We start from the raw sequence: 25743 nt of genomic DNA, 5'->3' as shown, positions 1-25743 counted from the left end.
AAACCTGCTTTTTCTTTTTAAACCCTTTTAAGGTTTTTGTTTTAGGTCGCAGGGCATCGCAGAATTTCTGCGTTTCTCAGTTAATCCCGTCTCTTGCATGTTAACAAAAAAATCTATAAAAACAATTGGTTGTTATTGACATGCTCGGATAGCTCTCAGTAGAGAAGACATTTGAAGCTGTGTTTTTAGTTCTGTGTGTGTGTTTTCTCCATAGGAGCCCTGGGGATATGAGAGATGTATTTCTGAAGAGCTGAAACAAACAAATGCCTGTGCTGGGCCTGTAAGAGAGGGGGTGCTGTGATTTAAATGGGGATCAGATGCTGAAATATTCAGCGTGCTGTACTCAATCTTCCCAAACGACGTGGGGACGTTCTCATTAATTTTCGGCTCCTAAGACGAATCAGCCAAATGCAGATGATCAGTCATAAGTGTGACTTTTCCCCATCTTCTAAATGCAGGAGTTTGAACATTGTCTGGCTTTATATTCCTTTTCCACACCTCGTATATTTCCCTGGCGCAAAATTATTATAGTTGGCCCCGAAACGCTCTGATAATTATAGTGCTTTGAACGCTGTGCCGAGGGGTAGAATAGGAGGCAGTAACCTGGGATTTCTGCATTGTACAACTGCAGTCTGAAGCTGCTGAACCGCACACCCCTGTGAAGTCAGTGACAAAAACAAGATGCATGTACACAGCAGGACCTCACACTTAGACAACCAGTCAACTAAAGGGCTTATGAAAGCAGAAGTCACGTACCTGCCTGTTATGAAGCTCATTATTATGACTGAAGACAAAATGTGGTGTGGCTATTCCCATTATTAGGTTGTTGGCTTGTTTTGATGCTGGAACATCCTCTGTTAGGCCACTAACAACACTGTACCACTCTGGAGAGCCACCTTGGACTCTTTATAAAGCTATTTTTGAGTAATTTAGACTGTAGATTTCTCCCCAATTGGTCGCTTGCAGCCACATTCATGCCCAGTCTTTGCAGCCAATGAGTGAGTGTAGACACAGGCTAGCACTCTCATTCTGAGGCATGCGATGATGTCAGCCGCTTCTTCTGAAGCCGCGCCCGGGCAGACATGAGGCGGAGGAAGAGTCATCATCGGCAGCTTTTACCAAGCTGAACCCTAGGTGAGCGATTGACCAGAGGGGGCGCTAGAGGGCGATTGAGATGACTGAGCTCTTCTTAAGCCGTAACTGGTTACGCTGGGTGGGATGGTGTGGTCGGGATTTGACTCCAGACCAGGGGATAGTGCCTTAATGAATGAGCCTTCATACACCCCTGCAACTGTGTGGGTTTAAAGAAATGTTCTTTGCAGCAGAATTGCAGCTTTTGTTCATTTCCCAAGTGTTTGGGGTTTCTTAATTATGCAAAGACGTTAGCCTTAGTCCACCTTTTGATTGTGCTCCATTTAAAAGGAAAGCAGTGCTGTATTGCTTTGGTGTTTTTATTTATTTTTTGTAAAAAGAATTTACCCCCCCCCCCCCCTCACAGTTTTTGCTCACTGTGGCGTCCCCCTCACAGTAATATTTAATTTACTCTCTACTTAGTCGCATGTTTTTCCGGTGTTTATTTTCTGGAGCTTCCTGAGATAAATTGCTTTTTCATGCTTGAGCTCTTTTTAAGTTGCCATCTGAAAAGCAGCCGTAAACCTCGTTAATCGTTTATAATGGGTGTAATGCAGATACTCTGGTCTAGCTTGTTGTGCAAGCGTAATGTTTGTGCGTCATGTTAGTGTGACTTGCTATTTTTCCTCGTAGACTTTTCTGTCATGAAGAACGATCTAAGATTTACCCTTTGTTGTTGTTTTAAACATCCCTTTAAAATCACTTTCCTTGAGCGGTTTTGAAAGAATTTGCGATGTTCCTCGACGAGTCCCGTGCAGGCAGTTGACAGGCACCTGCTTTTAGGCGGGGGACATCCTGCTCACTGAAACCCATCATCCCTGTCACAGCAGCAAGTGGCAGGGCCAGGACGTACCCGACTTCAGGCCAAATCAGCTAGATACACCAAGTTAAAAGGTATAGTAAAAAATAAAACTTATGTAGTGCATTTTTTGACCCATATGATCTCTCCCCACCACTGCTCTCCTGCAGCCATCAGTGTTGTATTGGAATACCCTGCCCTGCATTACAATGACCTGTTTATGCATGTACGAGAATAAAAATGCACACATTACAATGTATGGTGTGGAATTCCAGTTTATTATGTATGTCACACTCTATGTAAGTAAAAAGCCTTTCTCCAAATTCCATTGCTGTGCTTGCTGTGAGATGAATTCAAACGTGATTGTCTCCCAAGGGCAAATGATCAACTGGTGTTTAATAAGGCAGTATTCCCAAAGGGTATTTATACGTGCAATAACAAACACCCCAGGAGCTAACAAAGTAAGCTACTCGTTTGGCTTTGATGTTAGTTTATATGTTTTTATTTCTGTAAAAATTACATCATACTTTCTGCAAAACTTTGTTTTTTACAATTTATTTAATAATCATGTCATGTCAGTCAATTAGTTGCTGTATGTAGTTTGATTTTACACGGAATGGAAATGGAGATGATGCACATGATTGCTTTGGCATTGTAGTCAGTTGTAAATGAACAATCCAGTTTTCATGACATGCTTTGATACATTTCTATTTGTGTCATTTAATGTTGAGATCAAGTTCCCTTCTCTGTTTTTCAGAATTTTTTCTCAGACACATTTTGAAAATCATATATACCATTGTATATATAATATTATAATAGGACTGGCCTATTATTATGCATTTTATCAGTGATGCTGAAGCAGGTCTTCCAGAGCCAGTAGATGGATGTGTAATGAAATGTGTGCAATGGATGATGGTGCTGTGGTTCTCTTAAATGGGGGTTAGATGTTTAAAGGATACTTTAAATGGATGCTGTCTCGCTGTTGTCCTGTGGAAAAACAGACAGGTGACATTGACAGCAGAGCTCTGTTCTAGGTGACTGCTCCTGGAACTAGAATGCTCTCTAAAACGTGAAAGACAGGAAAACAGAAAAGCAAAAAAAAAAAAACTAGACCAAGAGGAGAGTGGAGTAAACAACACGGTTGTGATTTCTGCCGAGTTGTGTGGTGCTCGCTGGCGCTGTTACGCACTCGGTTTAATCTCGATGTCATATTTTTTTGCTCAATAATTTCTGTTCATGAAGTGTATAATTGATGCATAATGTGCATTTTTAAAGCAATGAAGGCACATGGTGTAAAGTGATAACCATCCCGCTAGAGTCATTTCATGCGATTTAGCTGCGTCAGTGCGGCCCCCGCGGCCACCTCTAAAGGACGTCTGGTTTGTTAGTGGTCTCACCACAGTACTGTATCAGAACGGTCATTATTGCCTCACATAAATCCCCTCAAACCTTACCTGTTCTCAGTGCGCGTTTGGGCTTTGCCAGGTTTGTAAATGTGACCGTGGTGTGGGCCATGTATAATTGATTGTCGCGCGGAACGTGTTGGGCATGTTCTTGAGGGGCCTGCCTGTCTCCAGCAGCTGTCTGCTCCCTGTGTTAGTGCTCTGACTCAGGGGTCTGGGCCTGGAGTGGGGGTAGAACGGAGCTGGGGAGTAGGTGATAACAGGTACGCCATTTTACACACACTTCACAGTGAGTATTTCTTATTAATTTAAAATAGGCTTCTGCTTACAGTATCTGCCCAATGGAATTTCTTTTTTTGGATGAACTGCAGCTTCTATGAGTTTGTTTCCCTCCTATATATGTGCTGCACTGTATGTGTATGCATATATTTATATCTATTTATAGTTGCGGTAGTTGTCTGAACCCAGAGGGTACAATTACTGTCTGTGTTCTTCAGCTGCAGAGCTTTCGCCTTGAGTTATTCATTGTGAGAGGTGTCTGTTGGGAGGCTTCCCCTGATAAAGCAACTTCTTCAGCTCCAGTAATTGGCATTTTCAGAAAAACTTCTTTATGAGCTGCCTTTTCTTTCTGCATCTCCTCCACCGCTCGTGTTTCAAGTGGAGTTGATGATCAGAGCCATTTCTAATTGTGGGACAGCAATTAGGCCCCATCACCGCGGTTCGAGCTGAGACGCGCAGTTCAGTGCGGGAATTGTCGAGAAGCCGGCTCGTTTTCAAACGCGAAATCTCCCCGCCCGATACCTGCGGTTGACAAGCACGCGCTCTGGAGAATTTTGTGACATGCTAATTATAAAATATGATGCAAGTTCATTTCTAAGTAGCTGACGCTGGATAATGAGTGGTGTTTTCTGAGGCTTTCATTATCACAGTTACCTAGCTAAATTCAAAGGGAAACATTTGGCTTTCAACACACGTCAGTTTTCGTCTTTTTCATGTCTTTCTCATCTGTATTGCTAGCAACTGTGTTCCCTCTTAAAGCCAAACTATTCATGAGAGGCTCAATGCTTACATTGCATTTGCACGCTTGAATTAAACGGAAGCTCTATTTGTTTTGCGTTATTTATGATAACCAGTTGTCATATCTTTACCTTTCACATATTTTTAATTTGGGGTGCATTTGTCGCTGTATAGAATATCCAAAACCAATACAATTTTTGTTTTACGTTGCCCTTGTTTTCTGTTCATGTGTTAAATGTAGACTGTTTTATTGTCTGCTATTAAAGCTGTGCGTGTGTGTGGGTATGAGTGTCGGTGTCAGTGAGATAGAGGGAATCTGAGCTTGAGGTAGACTTGTTGAGCTGAAATTAATGAACTTGCGCAGTTTTGAGATGTTTTCTGTCATGGCGGCCGTAGAGCTGATGGAAGCTTAATGGCTCATGTCTGCCTGCGTGCAGTGCAACACTGGCTCTCCAGTCGCCGTGTCTGCCTCCTCCTCAGTGGCAAAGCGGCACACAGTCCAGAGGGGAGCCCTTAGCACTCATCACAAATGCTAATGAAAGGTGAGACTAGGTCCGACCGCAGTGACCAGAGTCGTTGCTCTGCAGATTGCAGAATGTGTCATTTCAATTCCCCGTAGTCTAATGTTTCGGCTGACTGTCAAACTGCGAATCGTGTATTACTTTTTCGCTGGAAAAAGAAATTGATTGTGTATAATGCGTCCCTGATGCCAGCTTTCGGCTAGTCACTTTAATTGGAATATGCTGTTGGATAATTTCCTTCAATGTGCAGTCAGTGTTGCCCATACTTTTTATATGAACCTTTTTGTTAAAAGGACTGCAATTACCCCCAGTGTTTGAACGTTTCAGTTCTGGTTGTTTAGTCTTAGCCGCTTGCATCACAGTTCTCAAACTGTGATGCATTAATGTAAAATGTAGCTTTAGCAGTTTCCTGTTTACCAAGGCCCTGTGAGTACCAATCTTGACAGTATTTTGCCTGCTGTGGTAAGCATGGTGTGATTTCTATGGCTGCCGTATCTGCTATAAGGTTGGACCACTATACTGAGGTACTGATGGCATTATTTTCAGTACTATCCCTGAGCAGTCATTTGTAGCGTGCTGTAAAGAACTTTCTTTCAGTGTAGCACAATGCGAAACGATGCGTCTGACCATGCCACGTGCCGCAGAATTAGCAGTAACGAAACTCGGCGCTTTTGGCAATATTCGCAGAAACATGTTGCACTTTATATCTTCCTCAATCTGTAAGGATAGAGAGTCCTTGATTTTTATCGCAAGTTGGCTAAGCAGGAGTGGGAACAGTTTGCCAGATTTAGTCAACAAAAGGGAGAAGAGATGTTTTTTTTGTTATCTTTGCTTCAGGCAAGCCGTTTTCCCCTCTGTCTTCTTCTGTGTGTGCTCGACACCTCTGAGAGAGCGTTTGCAGATGGGATAAGGAGGGTCACCCTTCCTTTGGTCTGCCTGCCGCTGATTTGTCTCCCTGTCGACGGGAGACGGAGGGCTGGTGTGAGGAAATGACTCCACCACCGGTCCTACAGAAGCACCATTAAAACCCGCAGGAAAAGCCAACGAGCTTCCACTTTCCGCTGTGTCACCATCAGGCCTTTCACAACTGAGCCTCCATGATAGAGAACTGGAGCGCCTGCGTCCATTTCACACATTCTCTTTGCTTTGTGCGGTTTCTAAATGCATTTGAGCCCACAAGTAAACGAGAACAGCATAGGGGATTTGGATTCAATTAGAAAAAAAAGTAAAGTTTGAGCCGAAATCATAATGCATACGTGATACCAGAAGATGCCGTCTCAGGTAACCGAATCGGATCGTTTTTGACACACTTCCACAGGTGAAATTCAGAGACGTCAAATTTATTTTCACAGCCTGTTTTCTCCTTGAATTTTTGTTGAGCTGCTTGTCAGTCATTTTTCAGAAAGGTACATTTGTTCTTTCATTGATCTCAAGAGAGCGATTCCTGTAAAGAACATGGCAGACGGCCATTGTTTACAGCCAAACAACACTATTTATTTGTAAAAAAGTGTGTTCACCCTTCCTTTACTTGTTTAGTTCTATATTTCTTGCTTTATTATATAAGAGTGCAGGGGGGCAACTGAGAGAGAAGGAACCACAGCTGATAGTGACGCGGGTGGGTTGGGGGGGGGGTACTCAACATTTGGCATCTCTCTGGACTGCACGACACAATTTCTTATCCTTCCCTCTCCCAATTTGGATTGTCCAATTATATTCTCCGGCTTGTCTCGCCACTATAAGCCCCTGTCAATTAGAGAGGGTGCAGAGGGGCATGTGCTATCCGCTGCTCTGTAATCTTAAGGGTTGAGCTGTGAAGCCATCGCTGTGGAGTGCTACGCTTCATGTCGATGGCAGCCCTGCTGGCTCAACCACACCCTGGTCAACACTATAGTCCATTATGTTTTATTGGGCTTGCCTGTCACAGCCAGCTCTCTGTACTGCCTGTCTGGTATCACAACCAGCTTGATCTCATATAAACAAACCATTAAAGTGGCAGCAATCCATGTATTGCTAATGGTCTGCTGTCTCAACATTTGGATTTAATGGACAAATGGAACAAGGATGTTGATAATTAGTTTGTGTTGACCTTTCGTGCTGCACGACGGCTCAATATTTAATCCTTCTAGAAGTCACTATATTCTTAACACATTATGCGTACGTTATATTGAGCCTACATTGTATTAAAATGAATTGAGTCCAACGTGTTATAGATCTTAAAAATGGCTCTGCTGTGTGTGTTTCATTTGTTTAAGATTAGAGGATCAGATCGTTTTTGAAGTAAATTGCCAAATTGTCAGACAGGGTCACTGCGTCAAGTAGATAGTTTTACTTGACTTTAATACATTTTGTTAAATATTTATTTCGGATGAGATGGTGAGATCTCAAGATGCCATATGCATGGATGAAATGTGCGCGTATTATCACAGTGGAAAAACAGAACAAAAATGTATACAGTACTGCGCAAAACTAAAAGGCACCTATCAAAAAAAAAAATCAATTTAGCTAAGATGCTTTCAAATGAAATGAAAGGTTATAAATATAGAAAATGTACTATAATGAGCAGTACATAGTCAAAAACGAAATCAAATCAATATTTTGTGTTGCCACCCTTTTAAACTGCATCGATTCTCTTAGGTGCACTGCGCTGCAGTTTTATAGGAAGATCAGCTGGGGGCTTGGGCTGCTTCTGTACAGTTCAGAATTAATTCTCCTGCTGCAGTTACATTGTCAATGAAGGCAAGTGAGCCAGCACCTATATATGTGGCAGCTATACATGCCCAAACTGTAACACCACCACCATGTTTCACAGGGCTGTTCCTTATGGCATGTACGCTTTTCTCTCACCATCCCTCTGATACAACTCAATCTTGTTTTCATCGACAAATAATATTTTTTTATGAATATGAATTTTTCTCGTCTTTTTTCTTTTTCTTTAAATTTTCATACTCCGAACTCCACCCATCCGGAGATGCTCAGAAAAGTGGCAAGAAATAGAAATGAAGTCTGGGAAATCGAGGAAACGTGAATTAGGCAAATTCATCAATTTGAAACGTCAGTTACAGAAGGCAATCAAAAGCCTCGAATTAAGACTAAGTACTGAAAGAGTTTTTATACCCGGAAGCACTAAGGAAGCGATTGACTAATCAGAACTGCCTGCAAAGCCAACTGTCCAATTACTTTTGGTCCCTTAAAATGGAGGTACTGTTTAAAAAAAAAAAGGGATATAATTCCTACTCTGATCACCCCATAATGATGTAAATACCCTCAAATTACAGCTGACGGTCTCCAATTTAACCTGTGTTCCAATGTTTCATTTCAAATTCCGTGTGCAGAGCCAAAAGAACAAAGATTGTACAATCGTCCAAATTTATATGAACCGCACTGGATATCATGTTATTTTTTTAATTCAGAGTGGCGAAGGCTTTTGCACAGTTCTGTCTGTATTCACACTGGCTCTGTGTCATGTCCATGTCAGACCATGTCATCAAGCAGGAGGTCAAGCTGCCCAGGAGAAATGGTTTCCCCTCTGGCTGACTGGCAGGCCTTCACGTGGGATTGCTGTGCTTTGCAGTGGTCCAGAGCAGTGGTTGCCTGTGGAAAACCTAAGGTCTAGGGCAGTGCCCGACTCAGTGTCATGTAGAACCATGTGTATACTGGTTTTTATGTGTGCCTCAGATCTTGATTTTATAACTAATTAAATTATTTGCTGAATTAGGGCTGAATTGGAATTAAGGCAGCGATATTTGGTCTGAATGAAAACCTGCACACACACACACACACACACACACACACACACACACACACACACACACACACACACACACACACGGCCCTCCGTGGCAATGCCTGGGGCACCTCGGTTATTTCCGCCAGTGCGTCTGAAGTGAAAGTGAAATCCTGGACGCAGGGTCCTGACAGCGTACAGCGGCTGTCACAGGGAAGATAAACCAAAGGAAGAGTTGTCATGTAGCCTCCCCTCTCTGTAGCGAGTGATTGATAGTGGAGGTGTGATAGCGTCGCTGTATCATATTTCAGCCCACACTGAGATAAGTAGGAGCTCTTACATCAGCTAAACTGTGTGAGCTCTGTTATAGATAAATTCAGTGCAAAGAGATTTTCATGTATTCTTTTTTTAATACTTTGCTCAGTAGCGAGAGTCTGGTTCTGTCACATAAGCAAAGCCGTCCCATAAGTTTCAGGCCGTTTTGGCAAAAAGGCCAGTTGGAATACACTGCAAATGTATTATGTATTTTAATAAGTTACTAGAATATGAATGGAAGCCAATAGGACAAACCTTATAAAGTCTTAAAATCATAATATTATTATCGAGCGCAGAATGTTCAAGTAACTGTATGAATCTGTGGTCTGTGTCTGTGATGTTAGTTTGCTGAATTAACCCTACCCAACCTGTGATTGAATGGGAAAATGTTCTCATCCAAATTAAGGTCCTATGTCAATTACTAATGAGTCCTCAGTTGCATATGAAAGAGTACTGTATTTTCAGTGTTGAGGGTGACGTTTTTGTCATTGGAAGGGCGTTTAAATAATTAGGTTATGTAGCCTTTGTAATATGAATATCTGCCATTGCCTCATTTAATTCAAGCAGCCAAGAATGAGTTCAGAATTTTGATATAGAAATTTTTCATGAGGGTAAAGCTGCATATCTGTGTTTTGTCCTCTGTCAAAAGCCAAATTCAGATTATTATCAAATCACTGACTGTTTCCCCTGGAATAATGACACGGTAATATGCCAAATTCTTCAAATGTAGGACCCTGCGATGCTAATGAGGATGAGGCTGGGACTCCTGCCAAGCAGCATGTAAATCACTTTTTTGGAGATTCAGGTAGAGACACAGATCTCCCTGGCATCTGCCCCTGTTCTTATGATTAAGCAAACTGTTAATCGTGAATGGATTTAACATAATGTTGGTTTATACATAATGTTATGGTTCTAAAAGGTGCATACTAGAGAGAGAACAACGTTTGTTTCGGGCAAACTTCTGAAGATACAGATAGTTTCGCTGACTGAAACCCTCTGTCCCCGGGCAAATTTAGGCTAATCATGCACCACTGCCAGCCACATATTTGTTTTTCAGACTATATTGAGCCTGGCTGATCTGATATGATACATTTATTATTTCTGTTATCTGCTGCACGCATAAGCGGAACATAAAACGCTGTGGGAACTTGAGGACTTTTTGTTTTCTGTCAGAAACACTGATGTTCTATTCGGGCATCTTTCTTGCAAAAATACGTGCACAGGTCTGCTCTTTTCCCAGTCAGTCGTGTGTTACCTCTCTGTGAGGTGCTGAAGGCATTTTTGTCTTTTCTGGGGTTCACTGAAAATTACAATTGCGTCTTTTTCATTGAAATTAATTAGATTCCCGTATACCTCTTTCAGTTGCCGAAACATTGTTAAATAAAACTGTGTCGAGCTAAAGGCATACTAGACAGGATATTTTTAGCCTTGCTGTGGTCCTGTGCTTCCAATCAAAGAACTGTCCTCCTGCGTCCTCAACCCTGACCGCTGGTCTCCGTTTTTACCATTTATATCGTTATATCTCCTGTTTTTTCACCAGCGAGGAAAAGAGAAAGAAAGGTTGACTCTTGTTTTTGAATGAGCCCTGTCGGCTTGCTGTACTTTTGCTTCTTCGCCTCTGCCGTTGCAGTAGCTTCACGTGCTCTGCTGAAACCTGATCTCACCCCACAGGCTCTGGAGCCACTAGGGTTCAGGTTCAAAGGAATTTTTTTTAGAATCCCTTGGTGAGTCTTTTTGATACATTGTTAGTAGACAGAGCATGGAAAACAATTTCTCTGTGAAATTAATTTACATGGTTTGACAGAGGCAGCAGCAGAGCATAGTTGAATTTAACACATTCATATTCACCTCAAGAAATCCTGTACCATGGTGATTCCACTGTGCTGAACGGATGTAGACCACAACAGACTTTGCCACTGCCCTGTGGCACACTTTCACTCTTTCTGCACTTATTTTCCCCTCTCGCTGCTAGACCGAATGGTAGTTATCCTTCATAGGCACCAGGGCTGGGAGTCTGAACAGGACCTGTGAAGGCCTGAGATGCTGAATAACATAATGCACAGAGAGAGATCATTTTGAATCCTGTCTTTCTTGTAATCTTGCTGTGTGAGGTTCCTCTAGCGGGCTAATAAAAACGGCGCTCTTCAGTAGCTTCTATTGCACCATTTCTTCTATTGCAACAATAGGTGTTTTATTTTTTAATTAGAAAATTTTTTTTTTTACTTAAGATTTCTTAATGCACTTTTCTTGACTTAATGTTATATATTCTTTACCTCTACTGTGTCTTCACCGCCCGTGGAACTGCATTATAAAATTATAAAACTTGCGACCAAAACAGTCACTGTTAACATAAAGTTAAGTTCCCTGAGGATAACCTGGCTACTGTCACCGCTGGTTGAGAGTCTCTCCTCAAAGAGGTAAAGACACCGCACTCTTTCATTTTCATTTGGTGCTGTGTGAATAAATGTTTCAGCAAGGGACTTGTCATTCTTCCCTTGCAGAATAACTCCTTGTCGCAAATGTTGTATTTCACATTTTCGACTTTGCCCCCCACTTTTGAGCGCGTTTGCCTATCCGTGATTACGGTGTGCAGCCTGCTTGTCTGAGTGTAGCGGTAGGCAAGATGCAAATATTCACTAAGAGATCCGGAGCTTATTGAATGTAGATAATTCACCTTCTGTGAACTCGCTATTGGACCCCCACACTAGTTGCCACTCACAATCCTCCGGACACAGAACACATGAGCCTGTAGCGTAGCGGTTAAGGTAAATGACTGGGACACGCAAGGTTGGTGGTTCTAATCCTGGTGTAGCCACAATAAGATCCGCACAGCCGTTGCGCCCTTGAGCAAGGCCCTTAACACCCTGCATTGCTCCAGGGGAGGATTGTCTCCTGCTTACTCTAATCAACTGTACGTCGCTCTGAATAAGAGTGTCTGCCAAATGCCATTAATGTAAAGAGCTCCACTCCCAGAAATGTCCCAAACACATTTTTGAATAATAAATTCAGGAAAAGAACAATGAATTATACAACAAATTTGGCCAAGGTGGGCAAAGCCAGAGACTGCGAGTGCATCACACATAATATTTCCAGGGTAAAATCCATGCATAGTTGCACCTTTAATTCAGCTGTAACAGAGTTTATTTGAGTCCAAATGGAATTAAGATGCATTCTGTCAGAGTTAAAGTGCTCTGAGTTGATCCAGCACTAACAATTTTGTTGTGCATTAGTATAATCAAGCTCGCCCACAAATGTACATGAAAATGATGGAATATATTTCAGCAAATCATTCAAACCAAAGAGCAAGATCAGTCACTTGTGGTGTGATTTATTCAGCCTTATTAAGGCAATATTTAAAGACTGCTGAAGCCAGCCATGCAACAGACTCCATACTTTTACTGCACGCTGTTTAGATTTTTGATTGTGTGGTAATTGTGCGGTAGAAACTGAAGTCTTTAATTGATAGGAGTTTTTTGTGACCTAATTAATTGAAGTAGCAGTTACAGTATATGCGCGCAGTGGATGACCCTCACACGGGTAGCCCGTTAATTGATAACCTGGGCACTTCTGCAATGATCGGTACAAACCTAAACAATCTTACTCAGTTGTTTTGATTGCCATCCAAATATATATTGTATGGAACTTGACCAAAATAAAATCACTGTGCAGAACAAGCTAATTGACTAAATTGGGAGGTAAAGATGCTTATTGCCACTCAGGTGAAGTGTGTATGTGGTTTTTACTCAAGCCAATACGATACAGTTAAGACCAGAAATGAAAGGGGCCGATCATTGTTGAAATACAGAAATGCAAATGTGCTGTCGTAATGCTTAATGAAAAGTGAATAATTCCTCTTTTGTGTGGATTCATGCCCTCTGGCTCTTTCTGTGCTGCTCATTCATAAACATAGCTTGCGTCAAGCTTGTTACATGAAAAGTAAAATGATACTTTTATTCAGTAAAAAGGTATCTGTTGTGACCGCAAAAAGACACCTTCATTGTGTCGGATAAAATGTATTTTAGGACATAATAACAAGTTATTGATGTTTTTCCGTTCAATATGTCAGATTCTCTTCAAAAATGTATTTATCCCAGCAGTCCCCCAGGTTTAAAAAAATAAAATAAAATTGGATTATGTGAATAATAATTATTTCATTTCTTTTTTTATACACACAGATGTCATAGCCGCTATTGTTATTGACATTTGTTATATTTAGAATGTGTGGCTGTTCAGAAAGCATCTGGTTTGTGATTGTGAATTAGACTGCCAAGTAAAACTCATTGGTTTCCATTAATAGTGTCAAGAAGAGAGAAAATGGTTTGTCCTTAATTGAAGTAGATTGATGAAAGTCCTGTGTGCTGGTGTTTTCAATCTTTATATTTTTGTGTTGCTTGTTCATTCTGTGGTAATATACACTCACTGAGCACTTTATTAGGAACACACCTATTACACCTACTTATTCATACGATTATCTAATCAGCCAATTGTGTAGCAGCAGTGCAATGCATTAAATCATGTAGATACGAGTCAGGAGCTTCAGTTAATGTTCACATCAACCATCAGAATGGGACAAAAATGTAATCTAAGTGATTTTGACCATGAAATGATTGTTGATGCCACACAGGATGGTTTGAGTATCTCTGAAACTGCTGATCTCCTGGGACTGTCATGCATAATAGTCTCTTGAGTTTGTAGAGAATTGTGCGAAGAACTAAAAACATCCAGTTAGCAGCAGTTCTGCGGGCAAAAACGTCTTGTTAATGAGAGACTGGGCCAGACCTGTCAAAGCTGACAGGAAGGTGACAGTAACGCAAATAACCACACATTACAACAGTGGTATGCAGAAGAGCATCTCTGAACACACAAGTCAAACCTCTAAGTGGATCAGCAGAAGACTTAAGTCTAAAAAATGCCTAATACAGTGCTCGCTGAGTGTAGGTGCAGGCAAATTGATCCTGGATGATAATTGGATGAGACTCCTTGACGATCCCCTGGGTAAGAATAGTATTATTAAAGCTGGCTCATGAATACGTTTAACTTTTTCAATGAACAATCCGTTCTCTTTGACAGAATGAGACTTCTCTAAACAGCCATGTAATGTAAGTGATGCTGTATGCAAGCTGCTGTATTCAGAATGAATAACACTGTTGTGAAATATAGCTGTCCCGCATGCCTGCCCCTCAAACGTGGTAATATAAATACGGTATGCCTCTGGAGTCTCTTTCTCCGAACTCGTTCACACCCCTGATAAAAACGAGCTAAGAAAGCGGATTCAAATGCACAGTACCAGGGCAGATGTGGTTAACTAGCCACAACATTGCTGTTTTTCCTAGTGTCTCTGAGGGATGGGTAGGTTCAGTGGGCAGGGCTTCTCCCTGTACATACATGCCAGCTGTACATGAATTGTGCTCCAGTGCAGTGCCTGAGCAGGCCTGGGTGAAAGCAGTGTTTAGAGAAGCGCTTTCTGGCAGTGAGATGCAGCTAGCATGTGCTCTCGTTTGTTTATAACAGTCGTTGCATTACATTACATTAATGGCATTTGGCAGATGCTCTTATCCAGAGCGACATACAGTTGATTAGACTAAGCAGGAGACAATCCTCCCATGGAGCAATGCAGGGTTAAGGGCCTTGCTCAAGGTCCCAACGGCTGTGCTGATCTTATTGTGGCTAGACCGGGGATCGAACCGCTGACCTTCTGGGTCCCAGTCATGCACCTTAACCACTACGCTACAGGCCGCCTACTGCAGGGATGGGGCGGGTACAGGGATATGATCCGCACTCCAAATCGGGAATGGCTCCTTTTCTGGAATGCCACCAGTGTGTTTACTATCCAATTTCTGGATGAATTGATGAATTGATGAATTTACCGAATAATCATGTAGGTTGAAGGAGAATAGCCTTTTCAAAATTAGCAGTTTTATTGAGGAGCGTTCTGTGCATTGGATGTGTGTTCGTTTGAACATCTGTGTACATTGGAGATGCTGATTCAGCTACAGGTGTACAGCTGCTTACAGTGCAGTTTAGTGCTGTATACTATTGCTAACTATCTAACACTGTCATTCACTTCCTCAGAGGAGCAGAATTGAAGTAAAGAATAACTTTGTACACTGCACTCAATAATGCAGAAATACTGAGGGCCAATTGGACAGTCCAAAAAAAAGAAAAGTAGGTTAACTGTCATTAGAGCAAAAAAAAAGCTAATTTTATGTTTGGTCTTTTATTTCTATTCTCGAGAAGCTACTGTACTACAATGTTTTCAGACTATACACTGTCGTTATATTCCCAAAAGACAGCATAATGTAACTTCAGCTTTCCACTAATTATGTTTGTAGTTGTTTGCTAAACCTAAAGATTAGCTGGGTAATCCATGCAGGGCATTTGAAACTGGTTAACTACGTACTGTCTCTCTAACCCTTCCGGAAAGCTCTGTCAGCTTTGCTTCTGGGAAAAAGAGAGGGGGGGGGGGGACCGGTAATTATCCCTGACAGACTTTGAAGTAAAGAAACCTGCGTGCACACGCCAAATTAAATTTTATGGTGGTCTAATTGCTGTGTGTGTAATAAAGAGTAAGGTCAGGATGAAAATAACTCCGGTCTGCGGGGTTGTAAGACTGAGTTAATAAAGAGCCTCGTCTCAGGTCTTAACCAAGCAGAGCTTGTCATTGGGATGAACCCAGGTGTGCTTCATTAATTAATGCTTACATTAAGGCTTGAATGTGCCTTATTAGAATAGATGGTAAATGGACTGCATTTATAGAGCACTTTTTCCAGCAAGTTGGGCTACACAAAGCGTTTTCCCGTGAGTGCCTTTCATTCACCCGTTCGCACACACGCACTCTCTCACGCACTCTCTCACGCACTCTCACACGCACTCTCACACGCACTCTCACACGCACTCTCACACGCACTCTCACACGCACTCTCACACGCACTCTCACACGCACACAGTGCGTGACATTGTTATAATACGCTGTTGGTATGACATGCTTTTGGCTTCATGCACCAGCCTTCCTGCGTCCAGGTTGGTATAAGTCTTGGGTTTCTAGGAACAGAATCACTCCGGATGTTATTTAGACTGATGTGATCAGTTGAACACTGGAAAGATAACGTTTGATCTTTTCATTTTGTCCACATGCAAACTTGCAAAGTCTAGGAGGCTACTGTTCATGCTGAATGATAACCTGTAAAGTATTTTACATGTTTTACACATTTGATATTTAAAGTAGGTAATCGAATCCCACCTCGAAAGCTTACTGTAAATCTAAATGACCTTTCAAAGCCAATGGAAGTTATGGCTGGTCCTTGCGTGGGTACAGTTTTTCTCCTTTAACATAGCCTGTGTTTGATACCATACGGATATTGCCAGATTATTATCCATAGATGAAGACCTGGCTTTACCTGTGTGGTTGCAAATGTGCAGCTGATTACAGGAATAAATTAGTAAGAATTTTTGAAAATGAAATGAAATATAATTAAGGGTTGTTAAGCTACTGACTAATCGAAGCTAGACTGCTGAGATTTGCCATGGGTTAAATGGTTGCCAGATTGAAAATGCTTTTTATTCTTCCCCTGCTGGTCCATCTGTGTGTGACAATATGGCGGAAACATAAATCTTAATCAGCCCGAATCTCATTCCTCAAAGCACTCGGGGGCGAAGGGAGATGCCCAATCTGCGGCGCAGCAGCCAGGTAGAAAGCCATCTCAATGCTAACGTATTCTGTCAGCTCTCATTGGCCCCTTTCCCAGTCCACAAAAAGGCTCATTTCCTTTGCCTCCAGCACCATTGGAAAATGGTTTCACTTTTTTTTGTGTGGGTTTTTCCAAAAACTCTGTTTATCGTGTGTTCCGAGCTTTTAGAACCGCGGGAAACTGGTTTCAGGCTCTCGGGTAGTGCGTCTACGTAAGGACCTGCTGCTGTGAGCAGTGACGCGCAGGCTGTGTGAGTCGTGCAGATGACATGTAATTACACACAAAGTCGTCAGGGGGAGACATTTCAGTGATTGGCGCTGTTGCAGGCTTCTTGTCATGATTGTGGTGATTCTGGTAGATCTTGTGGCACGAAAAAAGAAACAACTTTTTACTCTTTTCTTGGAAGAGAGGTATGGGAGACATGGATGTCGAGGGTGAAAGCATGATTTGGAATCTCTAGGGAAAAAAAAAAGAGTTTTTCAGTTTCGCAGTTTATGGGTGCAGATATGTTCGCGTAGAACTTTTCATATTCTTTCAGGAACTATTAATTTTAATGTTGAACAAAAATATTGACATTCCGGACATTTGTTTGTAGAAAATGACAACATACTAACCATACACAGTGTTGTTATACAGACTAAATGCAGACTAAACCATTTTATACAAATATAAATGTATAATACATATAACAACGTATTCACTAAGAGAAGGGTTTAGCAATCAATATTTGGTGGACTCATCCAAAATATAGGGTTTTTTCCAGAACTGTATGTTTTATCGCAAAATTAATTTTTTTTATTTTTTTATTTTTATCTTTTTTTTTAGGATTTTCCATCCCTAATAACATTGCTTTGGTGCAAGGACATAGCATGGCATGCGAGTAGGTGATTCATTTTGTTTTCATCTGTGCAGGAATTTAGTTATGTAAGCATTTATGTAAGGTATTTGAATGCATAGAGTGTTAATAAAGCCTTAATCCGCACATGGATTGTCTCGCATGATTTATATAGTTTGAAAAACATGAACTTCTTGGTCCCTGGTGGCTCTCGAAATGAAGCGATGGAGTCAAAATGGCTGATTTGACAAATGCTGCTTTGAGCAAACCGAATACAAGGTGAAACCAACTGGAGTGCATTTACTTGCATGGCAGTAGTGAACTGCCTCCTCAACCTGGTAACCACACAGTCCGTTATCTCTGCCAGCTACTGGCTGCAAATCCACATTGCTCTGGATTAAGGTCCCAGCACATTTTAATTAGCTATATTTTTATACTTATAGTATTCTAACTGAAATTGCAGTAAATTAAAACACAAAACATTCATTGCGGAAGACAATGCCGCTGCACTGAATGGGAAACATTGACTGTAGTTTCCTTATCGGTTTCACCACCTGCTGTGGTGTAAGGACGAGAACAGGAAGGATAGGACTTGTGTGGGGATGAACTCTAAATTGACATGTCCATTATTAGCCGAGATTATTTTTTCCTGTGGATTAGTGTAGTTAATTGTCATTTTTAAATTCAGAATGAATGCCGAAACCAAGAGGAGGATTTACCCCTCAATGAGCTGCGAGAGAAAGGCTTGTTGAGGTTTTCAATTTCTCCATTTGTGATTGACGTTGTTCTCATTTGAATTGTAGCTTGGGGTTTATTCAAGCTGGGTTGGGGTTGGTATTTTCATCTGGAGCCGCATGTTTGGGTTTGTCAGTACGAGATTGGGAGTGCGGTTATTGCGTGCAGTGGTTCTGCTGACGTGTGTAATTGTAAAAACTGAAAATGAACTGTACTGTAAATGAAGTGTACTGTACACACCAGCCTCTGTAGACATAAAAAAATCAGCTCACGTTAGACATGTTGTGAAATCTTCTGTTTGATCCAGTTTGAAGCATTTATTTTCAACATCCTGCTCGGTTATGATTTAAGTTTTGGTTTTTATACATAGAGGCCTAATTGTTATTTTCACATGTAATGTATATGTAAGCACAGTGTTAGCAAGTGTTTTTGTGGCAGCTGGTTAGAGAATGCACAGGGTCTTGTTCTTTTCTTTCTTTCTTTATTTATTTATTTTTAACACAAATGTTTACTTTGGCTGAAACGGCACAATTATGACAGTAATCTGAAAAAATGGAATGAAATGTCAGGAGCAATCAGGATCATCGGCATAAGAGTGAGGTTTAATTTATGCGCAGCCCTGCTAGCATTCAGTGCATGCACGCGGTCAAATAACTTCCAAGGCAGTAAGTGAAGAGTGAAGTCAAAATGACCAGGGAAAAACAACGCTTTATTTTTTTATACACAATTATTTCCAACGGCCTGATGTGTTATGATTTCAGTGTGCGTTGATTAACGGGACCGGACTGCTGCACACTGCTGTGGTGAGATGAAAAGCTGTGGAAGATGATGCGTCATTAAGCTGTCAGCTGGACAATATGAGCTCACAAATGAACTGTGCTATCATAACGGTCCTGGCTGTGGAGAGACGGACAGTGGGGACAGCGGTGATGTATAGCAGTGCATCTATCTGGGGGTGTATAGCATGTCTACTGAAACCCCTTTTGTTTGCATTTCCTCATGTCGTTATTGCCCGCGTTGGTTGCACCCCGGCCATATATCATGCCAGGTTCTGATGCTGCAGATAACATGACAGTAAACGTCTTTTTTAATGGCTGATTTTATAAGAGTGGTGTTAAATTAAACTGTCTCATTCTTGAGAGACTTGCCCTCGCAGTTCTCGTTGTAAACTAAAATAAAAAGTCAGTTTTATGGCTTGTTCTGGGGAGCAGATGGGTGTTAGTGAACAAAACTGAGAGATAGCAAGACCCAGGTTATATGATTGATATGATTTTTGTGATTTGTCTTATTCCCACAATTGCCTCACTGTGTAACAAATCTTGTCCTAATGTTCTCATGTTGAGACTTGGAAGTCTCCTTTTTTACCATTTTGTTTTACTATACATTGGTGTCAAAACGCCAATTATGCCGTATTTAATTGGTGTTCATTGTCTTTTTATGTATTTTTTTAGCATGTAGGGTCACCCATGTAAAAATCCTGGCTTGAAGCCTCTTTTGCACTGTTGTGGCATTTTCAGTGTGGTAAAGGAATGATACCCAGACTGCAGTGCCGTTCACTTGCTAGTTTTGTTGTGTGGAAGGTGGCGGCCATTTTAAACACAACTCTGATGAAAGGGTAAATGAATCTTGTGAGGGTCTGATTATTTTTTCCTCCCCCCTCAACCCCTCCTCTCTCAGTATTTGATCGAATTGAACTTCTGCCGCAAGTAATTTCATTCTCACTTCCCAAGGTCAAGTGGTAGACGATTCTCCTCAGTCCGTATCTATTTATCTCCAAATGCAAATAGAATGGGCTGATTTGCATTGATGGGCACAGAATAACAGGGGTTCCTCTCAAGGTTGTGCAAGGAGAGACTCAGTGGCTATCAGAACAATGTTTGTTTAAAATAACTATTCTTTAATCACTGGTGATTCTCAGTGGAATTCAGATAATAGTTTTATCTATGAATGGTATATATGCTGTTGAATGCAAAAGTTTTGGGACAGTGCCACACGATTTGTTGTTTTGGCTCTCTACTCCAGCACATTGGATTTTAGATGAAACAATGAGGTTAAAAATATGAGGTTGAACTGCAGACTGTCAACCTGATTACTTAATTTGAGGGCATCTACAACCATACAGGATGATTTGTGTAGGTATTACAGGTATTTTCATACATATATTGGCATTGTCTGAGTCATAGTAGTAGTCATATTTAGTATTTGGTTACAAATCCTTTGCATTCGATGACTGCCTGATGTCTGTGTCCTATAGAGATCACCAGACGCTGGGTATCTTCCCTGGTGATGCTCTGCCAGGCTTGTACTGCAGCCATCTTCAGTACAGTATCTTTCTGTTTGTTTCTGGGTGTTCTGCCTTCAGCTTTGTCTCCAGCAAGGGAAATGCATGCCACCCTTTGACCCTGAAAAACTCCTTTGTTGCTTTAGGAGTATGTTTAGGGGTCATTGTCCTGTTGTTAGTTGAAGCACCGTCCAATATTGAGGCATTTGGTTCAATTTGAGCAGAAAAATATGTTTCTGTACACTTCAGAATGTGTCATGCTGCTACTCTCAGCAGTCATATAATCAATAAATAGAAGTGAGGCTCTTGCAGTGGCTATCATACATGCACAAGCCACAAAACCGGCTGCACTGTGTTTCACAGATGGTTGGGTGCTTTGGATCACAAGCAGTTCCTTCTTTCTCCACACTTTCTTCTCTTCATCTGTTCTAGAACTATTCTTGAGGCTTACCAGTGTCTTGCATCTTGCTGTGAACCCACTCTGGTTATGCTGGTGTGGTCCTTGTGGTAGTCTTTTGACACATCTATGTCTACATCCTGATCTGTTTGACAGTTGAAAAGGGCTTTTTCTTAGCACTTTTTGCTAAAACTCAAGCCCCATCTCACATTAGCATGCTAACTTGCTTTGTTTGAAATGTACACAAAAAATGTAATAGCTTGTCTACTTTTAATGTAGTTTCACAATTGGCCTAAATTAAATTAAACTAAGCAAATGGGCTTTGGATTACCTAAGCAAATGAGTGTACCCTCAGTGAAGTGTGCTTGAGTGTTTGAGATTTTTCCCTGTGATAGTGTGTTTAACAGCAGTCATGACTGTATCCATCCCATTCATTTTTTTCCCTTTCCACTGAACATTGCCCAGAATGCAGCTAGAATAGTTCAATTCCCCATATCTCAATGCAGCACGCACCTCTGCTTTGGCTTGACACAACTGCCCTCATGAATCTTAATAGATTTCTGTGGTTTGTGCATGATTTCCTTTGGTAGTTGTAAAACTACATTATTTACGAAGGCAGATGCTTATTGACTGAACTAATATATTTGTAAAACATTTTCAATAACATATTTGTTTTATCGTTATAAATTTTTTATGCGGTCGATGATGAGTTTTCATGGCGATAATAATGAATAAACAAATACAAATACAAGGCTCCGACTCAAGCCTTGGCTGCCAGATGCTCTTCTTGTTCCGTCAGTATGTTTTCTTTTGATTTGTAGTTCACTGTAGTTTTTTAGTTTGTAGTGACTTTGTAGGTCAGCTACTTTCCAACTTAAGTAGTTGGAAAGATAAGTGATAATAAGCGAAGCTCTACTAGCATATGTAACAGAGAATGCTAAAAGAATGCTGAATAATAGGCGCATTTTAACGAAGGATATCTGGATAGTCCTTGCGGATATTGTGTCTGGGGTTAGGGGGGGTGCACTAATAAAATGAATTTGGTAGACATTACAACACTCATTTTGTATCATGCTAATTTGAGCATGTGACCTGGAAGAGTCCATTTCACTGCAGAGTGGCCTCATGCCGTTCATGACAGAGAATGCAGTAGCAATAGGATATGATGAATAGGATGAGGCAGCAGGATATGACAGCATCCCTCCAGAATTCATGAAACATCTGCGCCAATTGTACACCCACTCAACAGGTCCCTGGCACCGACCTCCCAAGGAGACGGTGGTCGACCCTTCACAGATTCAGGACCGGCCATGGCCCTTGCTTGGTCAGTCTTCACCGGTGGGGCAGCCACTGTGTGCTTGTGGAGAGGAGCAAACAATGGAACACATCATTGAAGCCTGCCCTCTCCAAAGACTAGAAGGAGGATTAGTCACCCTCCATACAGCTGATCAGGAGGCGACTGCTTGGCTCAAGGACTTGGCATTCGCTAAATAAATTAAGCCACGCATTGCGCTTGTGCCCCATTTGTGTTTTTCCTGTAATGGCTTCCCAGTTTTTCCTTCAGTTACCTTTATTGATTTTTTTTATACATAACTGCACTTAAATAATAACAAAGTAAAAAAATGACAAAAAAAACACAAAACAACAGAAATCTCATGTTATCAAAGTGTTTTTACTCCGTATGCAAACCACTGAACTCCTGGGCAAATACAACCCAAAATTTCAGCAAACCCTCTTTCTATTGTGTCTTATAAAATAAACTTTGACCTTCCGTTTCTTTTCTGAAGTTCGCCGTTGAAATAGCATCTACAGTACAGGCATATGTATCACAATGAACCTGATGTTCTGTGTGAACAGCTGGTCCTGAAAAACTAATATTTGGATTAAAAAAAAAATTACTTGAGAACTAGAACCCTTTTCGTTTGAGACACAGAAGCAAAGCAACTGCTTTGAAGCTCTTCAGGCGTTTTCTTTATGTATATCATGTGCACTACACAATAATGCACTTTGGTAAATGTCATTTTAATGTCAGAGATAATAGGACTTTCAAGAAACAGCCATCTATTGTTAGGTTGTTTCTGGGGTAGCTACTTTCTAAAATGTATTCATGAAGAATTGCACATTCATTTGCTGATGGTTTTCACATTCAGTTTTGGCAAAGCTACTTTTTTATATGACTGATTTAATGGCAAACAGGGTCATATAAACACAATTTTATGTCAGTCAGAAAGACACTATGAGGATACAGACCCCAGTATGACCTGTGTATTTTATGTATTTTTTGAGCAGTGATTTGTAACATTTGTTACATTTGGAAATCTTCTCCAGAAAGTTGTTCATATCATACTTTTTTCAGCTTTTGCATTTAATTGTTTTAAGGCCTTTAAATGCATTCTCATTTAAAATGGGACTATCTATTTGAACATTTATTTACTTTATTGACTGCATTTTCTTGAATAAAAAATAATTGCTGCATTTAACATGTATTTGCTGATGCTTTACTTTCTCTATACAGCCTATTCCAAAATGACTGTTTGTGCTTTACAACTGTGACTGTACCAAATGTCTTTATTAGTCATTAGCCTCATTCAGTGTCAACATATCCAACTAATCTGTCCCCAAAGTTTCCCCCAATCATTTGCTGCAGGAAACCAGCCTCCCAGCTCATAGCCCTTCTAGCTGCCAGAATGAAGCCGTTTATTTTGTTTACACTAATTTCTTTTTATTATTATTCTTTTTTTGCTTCAGCTAAATGACTTCCCTGCTAGAAATGAATGAAATGTTGAATCAACCGTGTCTCTTGTAGAGCAGTCCATAACTTTAATTGCGGTTTGACTGGTGAATTTCCGAGTGTAGAGCGTTTACCGCCCTGTGCGCGCGTTGCGCGGTATCCTCTCGCGTTGGCAGACGCGCTGTCACTGTCGAACCCGAGCCGCTGTGCGCTCCTCTGACTGCGTTTCCTCCTCCCCTCAGCGCGAGGGCGCTGGAGAAGGCCCGCACCCAGCTGCAGAACGAGCTGCTCCAGCTGCGCACCAAGTCCCTGGAGGAGCAGAAGAAGAGGGAGCAGCAGGAAGCCCTGGTCCGTCGCCTGCAGAAGAGGGTCCTGCTCCTCACCAAGGTAGGCCTTTCCCCTTACACTGTCCGCACCGCACGGGGGCGGCCAGGAGCCTAGCGGCTAAGGTGCATGACTGGGACCCGGAAGGTTGGTGGCTCAAGCCCTGGTGTAGCCACGATAAGATCCACGCAGCTGCTGGGCCCTTGAGCAAGTCCATTAACCCCACGAAGCAGTGGCCGAAGCATCGTCCCCGCTTTGTCTAATCAACAAACCGCTTCGTCTAATCAACTAAGTTCCTTTGGATAAAAGCATCAGCTGAAATAAATGTAATGCATTGCAGATGCTGGCATCCACATCTGGATCAAATATGTTATTGTTTTGGATTCAAATACTTTTCTATGCTTCACCGTGCTTTTCTGGTGTATTAGCACCTATGGAACACTCAAAAGAATTCTCTTCTGGTCGTCATTAGTTGGCTCATTTGCACTAGGCGAGATCAGTCAAGCTCAATAAAGTATTTGAATCTGAAACAATTATGTATTTGACCGGGGCTGCTGGCATCTGTGGTTGGCTGGCATCTGTGGTTGTGGTTGGCCATGAGGAGGAAGCAGCCATGTTTTTGGGAGTGTAGGTGGAAGTCAGAAGGGCGGGGATAGAGTCAGCGGTGTGGGCCATCCCACAGTATGTCTTGGACAGAAGAGCGCTTCTGGCCTCTTGTGTCTGGGCTCTCGTTTCTCAAAGCTGCCTCGATGCCAACAACACCTCCTACTCAATGTTGTTCCACAACACCTTTCTGTACTCGCAGATTTGCAAAGACTGGGTTTTATTTTTCATCTGTGGGGGTTTGCATGGTGCTGTTTTCTGCTTAGCGCGTACTATTTCCTATCCTACTGTGAGTATTTGGTGCACGTTTGGCATTGCAGAATTAATCTTAATCAAAATGAATCCCCTTGTAGAACATTTAAGTCTAACTTAAGGTAAGTAACATTCATTCTATTCTTGAACGGTTGCTGGCCTGTTGCAAGATTCTCAATCGTTCTTTTGGCTGTATGTTCAGAAATCAGTCGATCTGCAGCACAGCACTGACTTTGTCATCAAATAATATTCAAATAGGTTTCTGAAAAGGGTGAACTGTTTGAGGTTGACCTGATTTTCTTTTTTCAAGCAGTTTGCCAAACACTGACAAAGACTGAGCAAGGGAATATAAAATGCCGTATGTGTCTGTTTAGAGGACCCTACTCTCCAAGGCCTTGGATTCAGTGATTGTTCCTGGTCTCTTTCTTGGCTCAGAAACCTCTCGGCAGATATGAGCAGCTCTCTGAACCGCCAGAGACCTGCATTGAGAGCTCATTATACAGCCAGCCTGTTAAGTGCTTTGTCACATCATTATTTGTGCACATATGTCTTTGAACCCACATGCACTGAGTCATTTCCCCTGTGCTGAATATTGAGTTTTCAGCCTATTGACCTGTTCAGCGGGGAACAGACATTGTGTGATGGGAGCCCATAGATGGTTCTGTACTGCAGGGTTATTTCTTGATTTTGTTTGAATGCCTTGCATCGCAATCCATGTGAAATTGCAGTGACGCTATTGGAGCTAAACGTTTTACATCTCGGACCAAAGCTCTATGCACACATCTCAAGCAGCATAAAGGTTTGATTTATACTCCATAGCTCGACTGAAATCGCTGAATGTTCGTGAACGTTCTAACTTCGCCCGACATTGCCTATGGTCGTGGTTTCATTTCAAATATATTTAATTGATGGAGTATAAACCGAATGTCGTCTTATGTCGGTTATCCGACTATAAATATATATAGTGTATATAGTATAAACCAGCCA

General features: G+C 41.5%; 1 protein-coding gene across 3 annotated transcripts in view; it reads left to right on the top strand.

Moving 5' to 3' along the window:
* Positions 1–25743, top strand: part of mad1l1 (mitotic arrest deficient 1 like 1) — a 238460-nt gene that overhangs the window by 29695 nt on the left and 183022 nt on the right. For all 3 annotated transcript variants that reach the window (XM_061231225.1, XM_061231226.1, XM_061231224.1), the window contains one exon: positions 23820–23964. In XM_061231225.1, the coding sequence (XP_061087209.1) occupies positions 23820–23964 (145 nt within the window). The remainder of the gene's footprint in view (positions 1–23819; positions 23965–25743) is intronic.

Source organism: Conger conger, chromosome 2, assembly GCF_963514075.1.
Source record: "Conger conger chromosome 2, fConCon1.1, whole genome shotgun sequence".
NCBI classification, from domain to species: domain Eukaryota; kingdom Metazoa; phylum Chordata; class Actinopteri; order Anguilliformes; family Congridae; genus Conger; species Conger conger.
Note: the sequence above shows the minus strand (reverse complement) of the source record. Positions and strands in the feature narration are given on the sequence as shown.